Genomic DNA, 15522 nt, shown 5'->3' on the forward strand with positions numbered 1-15522 from the left:
AACGGAAAACACGCGCTATAGATGGCTGATAGACAACCCAAAACAAAAAAACCTATCCGTCGACAGTGCCGTTTTCTGCGAAAATATATATTTATTTTTTTTTTGATATTCACAAATCGGTTTCTCACGACGTATGTAAAATTTTCAGTAGATAATAATATGTATATATTATGTAACGTAAAAATATACATCACAAGCTAAATTGAAAGATTTCTTAATTATTAGTCCATTTTATTGTATTGTGGTCCAATCCACACAAATATTTACAATACAAATATGACAAACATCTCAACTTCAATTGATTGAATAAATTATGAATAAATTATAATTTATACGTGTTCAATATTTATATCGGTATTCATTATATAACTTTATACTTGGTCAAAACAACGAAAAGTTTGCGAAGTTTACATTTAACAGAGTTTGAGAAGGGGTAAATCCATGAGCATTTAATTTGTCACGGACCACGGACGTGCAGGATCAGCTATAATAGAATAAGAAATGAAAATGTGAATTTTTAATTTTTTAATTAAAATAAACATGATGTAAATGGTTAAAAACCCTGGAATTAGTTTTACTTAAAATCTTTATATGTGTTATCAATGGCTAATGATGAAAATATCAAACGATCAACATGCTGTTACGTTGTGTAATATGTAATACACTAATACGTGTATAGTACCTATATATACATTATACAACTTTATCCGTACCGTGCACCCATACCGTACGTCAGAGTTATTGCAGTAGTGTTATATCGTAATATATTACTTATAACACAAAACAATACGAAATTCGATCCGAACGAAAAAAAAATGACAACGGTTTAAACCCGTTTTTAGACATACCGTCTGAAATTATTTCGAACGGGTTAATAATGCTGTGCCCTAAATCGTTGTTAAAAAAAAAAAAAAAAACCACTGCATACAAACTAACGATTTTCGAGTATTTCGACGCAGGTGATTTGACGTGGCGATTTACAGATAACATATTATTACAGGAAATATTATCTATTATGACCGACGTGTAAGGTTAAACTAATCGATTTCTTTGTTACAGTACTAATCGTATAAAATCTCTTTGAGAAATAGTATATTAAAATATTATTTTTTATACAAGTTTTCAAAAAATAATTAACAGGTATGTATTGCTCGTACCTACATGTTTAAAAAAAAATAATTTGAATGCTTAATAATGAAAAACGAGAACATTATGTAACTAGACATTTTCAAACATGCACTCATAGCGATAATATGTAAATTAACAATAATCAATCAATAGCTTTTTGTCCTGTACGTGTATATTTTATTGTGTGTGAAGTAAATAAAATAAATGTATTAACTAATAATCATTACAATAACTGACTACTTATTAAATAAGTAGTTTAAATGTTAATAACTATTACAGTAGAAGTTAGTCATAATTGCTATTGATACATAATATGTATCATTATATTATAATAACGCTATTTTAAAAATATATAATAATAATTAATGTCAAAAGTATGTATTTGTGAATTAATCAGTTTGTTATATTATTCTTAAGTCAAAATATCTTCTATTCTATGTTCATTTATTATATGTATATATATGTACATTTTTTAAATAATTTATACAATCAATTGTTAAATTGCCAAAAAAAAAAACTTAATCAATGAGTTAGATGACTGTCTGGAAAACTTTATAATAAAAATAATAAAAAGTCAAAATTTCGTATACTGTAGATTACTTTTGAGTCATATACTAAATCGTTAACATTACTACGTTCGCATAATGGCCAGCAATATAGGAATCTGATTACTCTTAAATTCTGAATAGTGTCTTTTTATCGAGATTATATTTTATATTACGTATATATATAAAATATATAGATCACATGTAATATAATACAACTGTCGGGCTGATTTAATAAGGTATATAACCACTTACCAAGCATCCAAAGTTAGGTAGAACAAAAAATAGATTTGTGATCCTGGTGTAGATATGTATAAAAAACAAACTTAATTTTATTGTGCTTTGTGCTCCAATATAAACTATGACGAATTTTCTTAGTTTGTCATGATAATGATTATTATAATGTAATTATTTTATTTACTTGTAACGTGTTTTTATTTTATAATTATATATTATATATAATATATGTATATATATGTATACTATGACGAGTATGAATACATTTAAGATTTAATTAATATAGTTAAAATCAAAATACGGTGTACATGTTAATATAACGACATAACGTGAAATAATACTGAATTGTAGGCTAAATAACTTATGTTATTGAAACCTTTACTTTAATTTAAAAAAATACTATTATTTTTTGTTATATTATTGTTATTGATTTTTGTTATTTATAAATATTTTAAATTTATATTAACAATTCACTTAAATGAAATCTACTGTAAATTTACTTAAATTTACTGTAAGTCGAATTACCCAAGTTAAAAACTCAAGAGTATAAATTACAATTTAATAAAGGTGCGGCTTAAATAAAATGTAAAAGCTTATTTTTAAAGGTTAGTTATACTTTTTTGGTTACAATTTTTATTCAACTATATGACATAAAATGAACTAGAACAATTAATTATCCCACATAAATCAATTTAAATAACATTGCTTGTATGCAATGCAGCTTATAGATTTGAATATTTATGGGTTACACTCTAACTTTTGTAATATATTTCTACATATTATATTATACGATGTAGATCTTTGAAAAGTAATACGTTACAAAGTAACTTACTTTTAGTAAAGATTGCTTTGAAATGTATCTTTTGTAATTTATTCATTAAAGTCTTTGACTAGGTAGCTTTATGCCTATATCAGCTGAACCATTCACGATTTTCAACAGACAAATGATTAGCTTTCCTTATTTATGTCCATTGAAATTGTATACCATTTCAGTAGGCTGTAGACTTATTCACGATAATATTTTTTGTTGATAAATATGTCTTTATTTAATAGTCTGATCGTTCGTTTGAGCTGTTCGTCAACAATGACGACTGTCAAACCAAAATTGCGCCTTTTTATTTGATCAAAGAAACTCGTATATCCGTATAAACTGTGTGTATAAGATATACCGCTGTCAGTAATAATCAAACATGCATAAAAATACCTATGACTGAATAGGTCAGTTTTATTCTTTTTATTAATATTTAAAACAATAAGGCAGTGAATCCATCATGACATTCGAAGGTCTATTTAAATACGTTTAAATCTGTACAATATGTGTAATATAATCTATATATAAAGATTATATATTTATCTTAATTATTTTGAGTTGATTCCACTAATCACTATAATGTTACACCAAACGATTGAAGTACCATTTGTCCATTTGAACACATATTTCATGTAAGTTTACGGTACATTCCGTACTAAGCATAAGCTCGGGCGGACGTAAAGCTCGCGCGATCTAGTCATTACACTATGCGTTACACTTGATGGAAATTCGGGAAAAATTACTTTTAACGTAGATGGCACAACTATTTTAGCGAATAGTTTTTTTTTTTACAGATAAGGCATTTCGCAGACGGAAAATTCTAAATATCAAATCCAAAAACATATTTTAAGTGAGTGAGATGTGTCAATGTGTGGAGGGTGAATCTGCCAACAGACTCAACTATAATATACAAAATGAAAAACAAAGATCAAATAATTCCTGATACTACTTTTTAAACAATGGGGTACATCTTCAATTTAAACGTGAACCGATTCGTCTCATCTTTTAAAATACATAATTTCGAACAGGAAAAATTTCGGTCAAATGAAAATCAATTCGACAACCCTCGAAAGTATTCTATTAGAATATACTCCGTTTCCTATTTTTTTTTCTAGGTCAAACACTTTATTAATTATTGTAATCCTAATAAAGTTTATAACTTTGTGTATATGACCGTCGTCAACCTATCAATGTCGAAACAATCGTCACAGTCAAATATGGCGTTATGTGAAATACGTATGCCTATAGATTTAACCAATATGAATATTATAATATCATATCATAAACGCGATATAACACAAGAGTCAAGAGTGGTGCCATTTTATTGTTGTTGTTGTATCATTGTATTTACTTTTGAAATTAAAACATTGTCGTCCGCCGTACACTGAACACATCTCGCGGAAAAAAGTGTTTTTTTTCTTTTTCTAATGGACTTCCAATCCCATCCCGGTTGTCGTATAATATATAATAATATGATCTCTGTACAATAATAAGTGATGTCGCGACGATACGATCGTGTACACAACAAACGGTAATATATATATATATATTATACTACCACCGGAAAAAAAAAACAAAAACGTGTAATACGAGAAAACCGAACGGACTAAGTGTATAATATACATATATATATCTAAAACAATATATTACAATATCCGTCATCGTGTTATATATATACGTATAGGTATAACCCGGTGCACAATAACGTAATATTATACACTTTATATATTTTATTATCATTATCATTATACGCGCGAGTTCACGAGTGGCGACCGTTGTAGGGAATGTCTTGCGCGCCTCGTACATTACAATATATTATATGAAATAATAATATATAGGTATGTATTATATTATATGTATACTATAATATCGGTACGTGTGTGATACTTACGTATCTATACTGGCGTAATAATAAGCGCACGAGTTTGGTCGTCGTGTACGCGTTTAAGTAATAAAATATATTATTATATCGTTTTGACTATTGGTTTTTTCCTTTATTTCTGTTACAGTATACCGGATCTGTAGCGGTCAACTGTCACGATCAGATGACACGAGTCGAATTCGTCAGAAACCTAATGGCCAAACACAGAAAGGTATATAACATCATAATATATTATCATATTATAATAACATCATAGTTATTATACATTAAGTGTGTAGTAATACCAATCACCGTCTTCGATGGTCGATGTTGTCTTTATTACTTATTTATGTATATGAAAGTAATAAGTATTATACTATTTTCTTTTAATCGAAACGTTTCCATTTTGTATTCAAACGCATTATCACAAATTCGTAAAGCTCGTAACCATATATTTTCGCAATGATTACAATGATATTGAATTATAATGCACTGAACACAGATTATAAAAAAAATATAATTGATTTCTGACAGTTGGTGCCTATCGGTATAAAAGCATAATCGCAATGGATTATCTTATATTTAAAAACTGTTATGTACCTTCCATACAACTATACAATAATATTAATATATACCATAAATTAATGATATTATATAATTTCATTAATTTATTATATTTTGGCCACACGTTATGTCAGCCGTTATCATTATATCAAACACCAATGAACAGATATTTTTTTATTTATCATATTACCACGAGTAAATTTATCAAAATTATGAAATCACAATAAATACGTCTAGGGTTATACGAGAAACGCCTATATATATATAGTTATAACAATATTAATGATAAATCGTTAACACGTGAATAGTCTCACCTGATTTAAAAAATCATTCTGTAGTCGTACACGTTACATTCGAAATTAGATTGATTGATCAATTAGTCAACAAACGCATGTTTAATAGTTATCGATGGACGTGAGTATATACTAAGTTTAAAGAACGAACGAACCTGAAAATAAAATAAATATCAGTGAAGCCTGTTAGACATTTGCACTTTATAGTACCTACCTATAGTATAATAATATCGTACATGGTACATTATACCACACATACAGAGGCTAAATGTGCTCACAATGATATTCGTTTATCAAACGTGTGTATTAATTTAATCGAAATTCTCTTTACACACATCGAATACAAGAGTTGATCGGAATTCGCGCCTACTCAACTCAAATATTATCTTTAAATACTGTATTTACCACAGGAAACAAAATTATACACACTTTTGTGACGTTTGGAATTATTTTAATTTTGGACAAAGTTGTTCGATATTTGTGTACACATTAAATAAACCACTTACACGTATACCTGGTACATCGTGTTCGAGTACTTATAGTCAGACATCTGTGTGACTTTATGATTTTATAATATTATAACAGAAGGAGAAAAATCTGCTCCCACACATATGATGCGTATCTATTATGATGCAAAATATTTCATTTGTATTCGATCAGTTCAAACAGTAGTGTAATAGCGTTCGCTTCTCGGTCATTTCTAACGTCGTATTTTTACGGTCGTTTTGGTTCGTTTCTGCTAAACGTTAAACATACTGTTGTTCAAAATGCACGGAAAAAGTGCTCGTATTTAAAATAAAATAATAACTTTTTGTTAGTAACTACCTCTGGAGAAATAAAATTGCATTTTATAATATTAAAATAGGAATGTCTGTAATAATATGTCGTCTGTTGATAAAAAAAAAAAAAAAAACAACGAAATAATAATTATTCTTATAACCGGATTTAGATTTTTTAAAAACATAACCAACATTTTGATGAATACAACTTTATAAGCCAATATTATAATGTTTATAGAAGTTTCAGTACCACTTATTTTTATTTTATTTACGTTTAGTAATGACCTACGAATGTGATCGACCGATAATGATAAAACGTAATACATTTTTATTTTTACCGTCCATTACATTTTGTTTAAGTATCAATCGGTTGAGGTCTTGAGGACCATTAGGTCCATTAGGTTAATATAATACAAATAGAGACATATATGTATTTATATATTATATAAACATGGAAAACTTTAAAATTTAGAGAACGACACAAAATATAAATACAATAATATTTTGACCCAAAAATTGATCTATACTAATATAATAATATAATATCGTATGGAGGGATTGACGTAAGATTTAGTATTAAAGTCACGAGGGCGAATGAGCAGTGCGCATAAAATAAAAATCCTGATAATGGTCGTGGAATCCATTACACGGACGGAGGCACTTACTACATGCGTGTTGTATGCTTTTATTTTTGGTATTCTCTCGCAGTCGCAGATCACTGTGCTACGTAATTATCTAAAACCACAAATAACCTTTAAATCGAATTCTTAGGTATACTAATTATTGAGTCTAGTTATACAACCTTTACACTGTGTATAAGTAATATCATAATAAATTATTGGACGCTGTCAAAAATGTAAATAACATTTTCGATTTTTATTATTTTTATAAAATTTTACTTGACTCAGTGGATATTATAATATGTTGGCGATTGTCGGTGACCGCGTCCTAATCTTTTTCGTCGATCGTCGCAGAGACGTCGAGGAATTCATTATCTCGATGTGCTTACTTTTCAGGTGAGATATCCGATAACAATATAATAAATATTACTGTGGTTTTCTCACCGAAAACGATGCAATTGTTCCCCACGTATAATATAGGTACACCTATTATAATATTATATATTATTATGACCGTAACGGCGAACGCGGTTTGTGTAAATTATATGCACACGTTGTATTATATATACCTATCTACTATCCAAGTCGCGTACGTGTTTTTAATGCGTTTATTCGCACGGATGGGCTCTCGGTCGATATTATTATAATAATATGTATATTATAATGTAAAAGTATTCGGCCGAAGTGATTCTATATCAGTTGAACCATACATTTGATACAATGGTGCACATCGAGTTATAACAGTGCAGATATTTTTTTTTATTTAAACTCTCGCGTATTTATGGTTACCGGGGTTAGGTATTAAATTATCTAATGAACACATCATGAACATTAAAAACAGTTGAATAACGGTTGTTTTCACTTGTTACTCGTGCGCATATCATAATATACAAAAACAATAGCTATTTTAAAAACTTAAATTTTTGTCAACAATCCTACATCGTGATGATATAACTAAATAATTCAAATATTTTGAATACGTACTTAAAAATAATTTTTTTTATACCATATTTAAATAGTTTTCTATTAGCCCTTATAATATAATCTCGATCATAAAAATATTACCTTTAAACAACACATATTATACATTATAAGTTTACAGATCTTAAATTTAGTTACATTAAGTTATAAACTGTTGCAATATAATTGAAATCTAAAACCTTATTGACTACCAAATTAAAATGGTGTACGATTGTGAATGCGATTGCGACCCATGGTTATTATAAAAGTTGAGAATATTATTGGGTCAGTATAATAATTTCAATGTTTAAAACTTTTACCTTAATTGCAAAAAAAAAACCTAGTTTCATACATATCGTTATATTTTTGGTAAATTTTTCTATAATTTGGAGTTATATAACATAATACTATATAATTTCTTACCACCATTATTAATTGATGTATTTCTATCGAAAACCAATACATTTTAACAATAACGTATTATAGTACAAAGCATGTATGAAAAAAAAACTAAGAAATTAACAAGCCAATTGTATATAGTCTAAATTAACGAAAGATGAATTAATAATATTAATAACAGAAGGATATTTGGTATGTATAGACAAGGTTGATATTAAGAGTGGAAGTATATACAATAAGAAATGGTTAAAAAGAGTAAAAAGAACACTTGAGAAATAAGAAGTATAATAATATGATTGGTGTCACAGTTTTAAAAGCAGTTTTGATTTGTTTAGTGTACTTAATAAAATATGGAAGATATTTGTAAATTACTATATAGATATTTCTCTTGAATATTCTATAACTTTACTGAATTACTATTTTTTTACTCATAAACTTTATTACTTACAAAAAAAACATATAATACACATTATATATAATATATACGATACAATTCAACACTACACTTAATTGGTGTAGATATTCTACAATTTTAATACAATATCTTAATACACAGCAGTACGTCCGGAAGTTGGTATGACGTTGAAAACTAAAAACCAATTTGTGATATTATGATATTTGCAATTAATTTACAAAATATAGGTACATTTTTCGAACCAATCAGACCAAGTCGAGTGGCTTTGTGAAATTGGCCTTTCGTAATAATTTTTAGCTTATAATATTTTAAAAATGTGTTTGCAAATTCTAAAAATCAATTTATAATAAAATTAACTTGCAAAATATAAACATATACGGGACCACCAACTTCACGCACATTACATAATTATTCGCTTATTTTATTACCACAGGTAAGATTTTAAATGTGGGTAATGGCTAATGGGTAATCCGTTCAATTGAAACACTAATTAGCAATTACGATGATTTAGTAAATTATTTTGATGACTATGTTAAATAAGAACAATATGAAGAATATTAAAAATTAACAGTTCACATTAATTTTACAGTTTATATATTATTCTCGTAACAAAAATATTCAGGTATATGTAATAATATAATGTTCATTATAGTACCAAGAATATTATATTATTTATATTTCATCTTTCTATATAAATACGTGGAAATAATTTATTATATTATACAGTATACACCTCATTCAAAAATGGTACATTTTAGTAATGACTTTGAATAATTAAATCATAGGTATATATATTCGGGCTCTGAAAGCCTACGCTTCAGTTCTCCGTAATCTATTTTTTGATAAATCAGCATCTAATAAATAGGGTTTGGAATTTAAAACAATAAAGTAATATAATTTATAAAAAAAAAAATACTCGTGGAGTGCATCTCGTCATTTAATAGATTCACTGTAATTGATATATTAAATAATGATTAAATCATTTTATGATCTAACTATTCTAACTTACAACTCTTATGTAGTTATGGTTACTATTAATTATATAATATTAAAATTTAAAATACATATACATTTTTTTAATTACCTTTAACATGCCAACATTATTTTAATTTTATGACGCAAAAATTCTATTGAAAAAAATCTGTTATTTTTTATTTTTATTTTTTAATTTTGTCCGTTTGATATATTATACACTTTTTTAATTATTGTTTTAGATTTTAATTTCTGTGACACGATAAGAAGATCTATGGCTTAATGCTTCTAAGATCACGATCATGTTTTTTTTTTTAATACTATACAAATCTTTAATTATTTACAAATAATATTTAAAAAAACATTTGATTGATTGAGGATTACAATATGGAATTTAAGTTTATTAATTTATCGATTTTTTTTTATATACCTATTATTTTTTACATATAGTACTATGCATTATTGCCTATATCAGTTTATTTTCATATGTTGACTCCTACAGATAACACTCAGAATGCAGATGTAATAGTTCACAGTTTTATAATTTATTATAAATTAGTCATCTAAATACAATACATATTACTCTAATAGATAAGTCGTGAAATGTTAAGGCTATTTACAAAATATTTGTGTATAATTTAATTTTCTGAAAACCAAAACATTATATTTCGTAATACATGCATATTGTTGCGTATGGATATCTATATTGCCAAATGTTATCATTATGTGTATTATATTATATCGGTTTATTGTTATCCGTATATCGATATTGTTATCGGCCTGGCCGGTCTGGGATACCGACGGGTTTTTCGATTTTTATTATATGGTCAGTCGCGAAAGATATTATAACGCAAAAGTGTCGACTCCGCTCTTAGAATTAAAAGCGTTAAATAAATCTAAATTACTTATTATTTCATAACAACAAAATTCATTATTTATTTCATTCATACAGTCCACTAATACTAATCCTATAACCGGTGCAATTTTATCACGGCAACATTTGGTCCTTCGAGCCGGATTTGAACGAGTAATTGTAAAAAAAGTGCGTTTTATTTTGTTGTTTTTTTTTTTTAAGTTTAGTAGATTCAGCGTATCGACATATCGTAATGAATCTAGCGTGTCGTCTATAATCCGGGAAAGTGCGTCTATAGTTAATTAACATCCCGTCGATTGACTTCGTTTATCGCTATAAAGTTTATACGAGTACTGTTATTGCTGTGCAGAAAGTCCATTGTACAAGGTCAGTAAACCAGCCCACCATCAAATAAAAATCAAAACGCCAAGTGTCAAGGTAAGAGAGTCACGTTTCATAAATTTTTTTTAGTTCCTTTTCCTATTTCGTATCGTAGTACCGTCACCCGATTAGGATGGGAGAACCCGATATAAATACACTAATTGCGCGACGCGGCCAAATAAAGGCTATAGTAACTCGGTTTCAAAACTATCTAAAATCACCCGATTGCGACATAAAACAAATACCACCACGTCAGCTCAAAATAGAAGAAGCTTGGCAAAATTTCGAGTTAGTGCAAACAGCGATTGAAGAATTAGAGAATAATACTAGCACAACAGATCATTCACAATATAGAATTGATTTTGAAAATTTATTTTTTGAGACGGTTGCGGAGGCCGAACAAAAAATTAGTTCTATTAGGGCAAACCAAAACGAAACATCATTCCGTAACTCGAACAACGGAGAGAGCATTAATTCGACATCGTCGATCATAAAATTAGCAGCGTTAAATATACCAGTATTTAATGGTAGTTATAATGATTGGGTATCGTTTAAAGACATTTTTACTGCATTAATCCACACAAATAGTAATTTAACACCAATTCAAAAATTTTTTTATTTACGTTCTTCTCTTAACGGCGATGCAGCAAATTGCATAAAAAATTTCGAAACTACGGCTATAAATTACGAGCACGCGTGGAAGACGTTGACTGCGCGTTACAATAATGAAAAATTATTAATTCAATGTCATGTCAAAGATATTTGTGAGTTAAACGTAGTCAAAGATAATTCATCGGATAGTTTGCGAATGTTTTCGGATTCACTGCGTACTCATATATCGGCACTTGAAGCATTAAAGCAACGACCAACCGATTGGGGACCTCTACTTATACACATAATATGTTCAAAATTAGACTCAAACACACTAACTGAATGGGAGGTGAAATCGCCAAAAACCGAAATTCCAAAGATCGAAAATTTAATGATATTTTTAGACGACCGTGCACAGATTTTAGAAGCAGTAGAATCATCAAAAAATCTTATAAATAATATAAATACTATTTCGACATCGGAAATTAAAAACAACATTAATCGTAAAAATAGTCACAATAAAACTAGCATAACTTCTATAGCATTCCCGACCACTACCGAAGTAAGCTGTTTTATATGTAACTTAAAACATACTATTTACAAATGCCCCACGTTTTTGGCACTATCAATTAACGATCGTATTAAAAAGGTTAATGAAATTGAATTGTGTAAATTATGCTTACGTAAACATGATTCCAAAAAAAGATGTTTATCCCGAAATTGTTTCAAATGCGGAAAAACACATAATACATTACTGCATATTGTCCAACATAAAATCAACAATGATGCGAGATCGATAACGGAAGGAAAATCAAATCACTCTTCAACTCAAATTGACGTAAATTCCTCGATAAGCGCGCACTCGCATGACAAAAACTACGAGCAGGTACTTTTATCGACAGCGATCGTACGAGTATTTGGTGAAAATAAAAGTTCGTCATTATGTCGTGCCTTATTAGATTCAGGTTCACAAAGTAATTTCATTACTGAAGAATTGGTGCAATGTTTAAAATTAAAAAGGTCAAAAACTAATCATCAAATTAGTGGTATCGGAACAACAGTACAGCATGCACATTCATATGTTATCGCTCAGGTGAAATCGAAATTTAACGACTATAGTTTTACCTTAAAAATGTTAGTAGTGCCGAAAATTACGAACGATATACCTGCGAAACACATATATAATACGGGTCACATACCGCAGAACGTAAGCTTAGCTGACCCATTATTCTGGTCTCCACAGAAAGTTGATTTATTAATAGGCGCGACACATTTCTACGATTTAATGAGTGAACGTCGAATTAAACCTGTACCGAACGGTCCAATATTCCAAGAGACAAAACTCGGATGGGTAGTATCGGGGCCTACGCAAATTTACAATCATAAGGTTGAACCGTTAAATAACAGTATATGCTACACCGCGTCGATACATACCAACGTGACATTAGAAAATATGTTACCACGATTTTGGCGTGTAGAAGAATTTGAAGGAGATAACACCTATACTATTGAAGAAAAGACATGCAAAAGTATTTTTGACAAAACTGTGATAAGAGAACCAGATGGTCGATTTACAGTACATTTACCATTTCGCGAAAATTCATTACGCTTAGGCGAGTCTTACAATATCGCTAAGCGTCGTCTATTAAACCTAGAAAGTCGTCTTGCAAACAATACAAAATTAAAAAATGAATATACACATTTTATGAATGAGTATACAAGTTTAGGACACATGGAGCAAGTACAAGACGACCAAATTAATGATAAAGAAGAAGCATATTATTTACCGCATCATGCGGTTTTCAAAGAAGCAAGTACGTCGACTCGACTTCGCGTTGTTTTTGACGCTTCATGCAAGACTAGTAACGGCGTTAGTTTAAACGATGTATTGTTGAAAGGACCGGTTTTGCAAGACGATTTGGTATATATACTCGCTCGCTTCCGAACACATAATTTCGTATTGTCCGCGGATATCACGAAAATGTACAGACAGTTTTGGGTAACGAAAGCTCATAGAATATTTCAACGAATCTTATGGCGCACAAATCCACAGGAAAATATTAACATTTTTCAACTTAACACGGTTACTTACGGAACCGTTCCTGCGTCTTTTTTGGCCACCGGATGCTTACATAAACTAGCCGATTCGCAAAATGTCGATCCTATAATAGCAGCGGCCATAAAGCGTGACTTTTATATGGATGATTTTTTAGGCGGTACTAATTCTTATGAATCAGCTGTTCAATTACGAGATGGTCTAATTAAGACAATGCAATCCGCAGGCTTAGAATTGCGAAAATGGGCTTCGAATAATGATAATTTAATTAAAGATGTAATGTCAATAAAAGAAGATAGTAAAGACACGGTCCCCATTAGTGACGACAATTCGATAACAAAGGTTCTGGGATTGTTTTGGAACTCAACCACTGATACGTTACAATTTGAAGTGCAACAAAATAATTTTACAATCATAAGTAGAATTACGAAACGCGAAATCTTGTCGGTAATCGCATGCCTATTTGACCCATTAGGACTAGTGGGTCCCGCTATTATACGGGCCAAGCTTATGTTACAGCAGTTGTGGCGATTAAAAATACAATGGGACGAACCGCTTCCGAACGAGATTCAAGAACAATGGATTACCTATAGAAACTCTTTGTGTGAATTAAATAACCTAATTATACCTCGACAAATTACGTGTAAAAACGATATCGTAAATATACAAATTCACGGGTTCGCGGATGCGAGCATCAATGCGTATGGCTGTTGCTTATATTTACGATGTACAAATTCGGATGGTGTGCACACTTCAAAATTAATATGTGCAAAGTCCAAGGTGGCCCCATTAAAAGTTATATCTTTACCTCGATTGGAGTTATGCGCAGCGCTTTTATTGTCAAGATTATCGAGTAAAATAGTTCCAAAATTAAATTTGAAAATTAGTAAAAGTTATTTTTGGTCTGATTCGAATATTGTTTTATCGTGGATTACTTCCCCTTCTACCAAATGGAAAACCTTTGTGGCCCATCGTGTTGGGGAAATTCAGGAACGAACTTCTATTGCGGATTGGTCACACGTCGACACCAAGGAAAATCCAGCTGATATTATTTCACGCGGTTGTTGTCCGTCGAAATTAAGTTCATTGTCATTATGGTGGTTTGGTCCTAAATGGCTAATTAAAAATGAAATAGAGTATCCCGTACTAAAGACGTCTTCGAATTCAACAAAATTAAAAATACCCGAAGCTCGAGAGATAACGATATCTAATGTGTGTACAAATACGCTGAATGATAATTTTTCCTTAATTAATCATTATTCGTCAATAAACAAATTAATTCACGTAACAGCTTATTGTTTACGTTTTCGGTACAATGCATTACACAAAAATTCAAGGTTAACAGGAATGCTTAGCGTGGAAGAAATTAAATACACGCGTATTGTTATTATACGATGTGTTCAAAAAAGATCATTCCCTCGTGAAATAAAAGATTTAATAAAATTGAAAAACGTAAGCGCGTCTAGTAAATTGTTTCGTCTGTGTCCATTTATAGACCACGACGGTTTGATAAAGGTGGGAGGTCGTTTGAAGAACGCCGCTTCGATAGACATTTATCAACGACACCCGATCGTCTTACCCGCAGATGACCATTTTACGCGTTTATTATTTAAACACGAACACGAAAGATGTATGCACGGGGGCCCACAAGCGACCCTATCGACGATACGATTACAATATTGGCCGCTAAATGGTCGAAATATAGCACGAAGTACAGTGCATAAATGTGTGAAATGTTTTAAATATAAACCGATTGTCGTACAACCTATTATGGGACAATTACCTGCAGACCGCGTAGAACCGGCTCGCGCGTTCCTAAAATGTGGGATTGATTTCGCTGGTCCGTTTTTGATTAAATCTAGTTTACGTCGCAATGCTCCTTTAAGTAAAAGTTATGTATGCATTTTTGTATGTTTTACAACCAAGGCGACTCATTTAGAATTGGTTAGTGATTTATCTACACAGGCTTTCATCGGAGCGCTAAACCGTTTTTTTGATAGACGAGGTAAAAGTAGCGTGATATATTCCGATAATGCTACCAATTTTGCCGGTGCAAA

The 15522-nt window shown here is 30.1% G+C and overlaps 1 protein-coding gene across 1 annotated transcript in view; it reads left to right on the plus strand.

Annotated features, from left to right (window-relative positions):
• Positions 1 to 15522, plus strand: part of LOC132929250 (EGFR adapter protein-like) — a 139554-nt gene that overhangs the window by 13722 nt on the left and 110310 nt on the right. Inside the window, exon 2 of the mRNA XM_060994452.1 lies at positions 4731 to 4814. Within this exon, the coding sequence (XP_060850435.1) occupies positions 4731 to 4814 (84 nt within the window). The remainder of the gene's footprint in view (positions 1 to 4730; positions 4815 to 15522) is intronic.

Source organism: Rhopalosiphum padi, chromosome 4, assembly GCF_020882245.1.
Source record: "Rhopalosiphum padi isolate XX-2018 chromosome 4, ASM2088224v1, whole genome shotgun sequence".
In the NCBI taxonomy this organism is placed as follows: domain Eukaryota; kingdom Metazoa; phylum Arthropoda; class Insecta; order Hemiptera; family Aphididae; genus Rhopalosiphum; species Rhopalosiphum padi.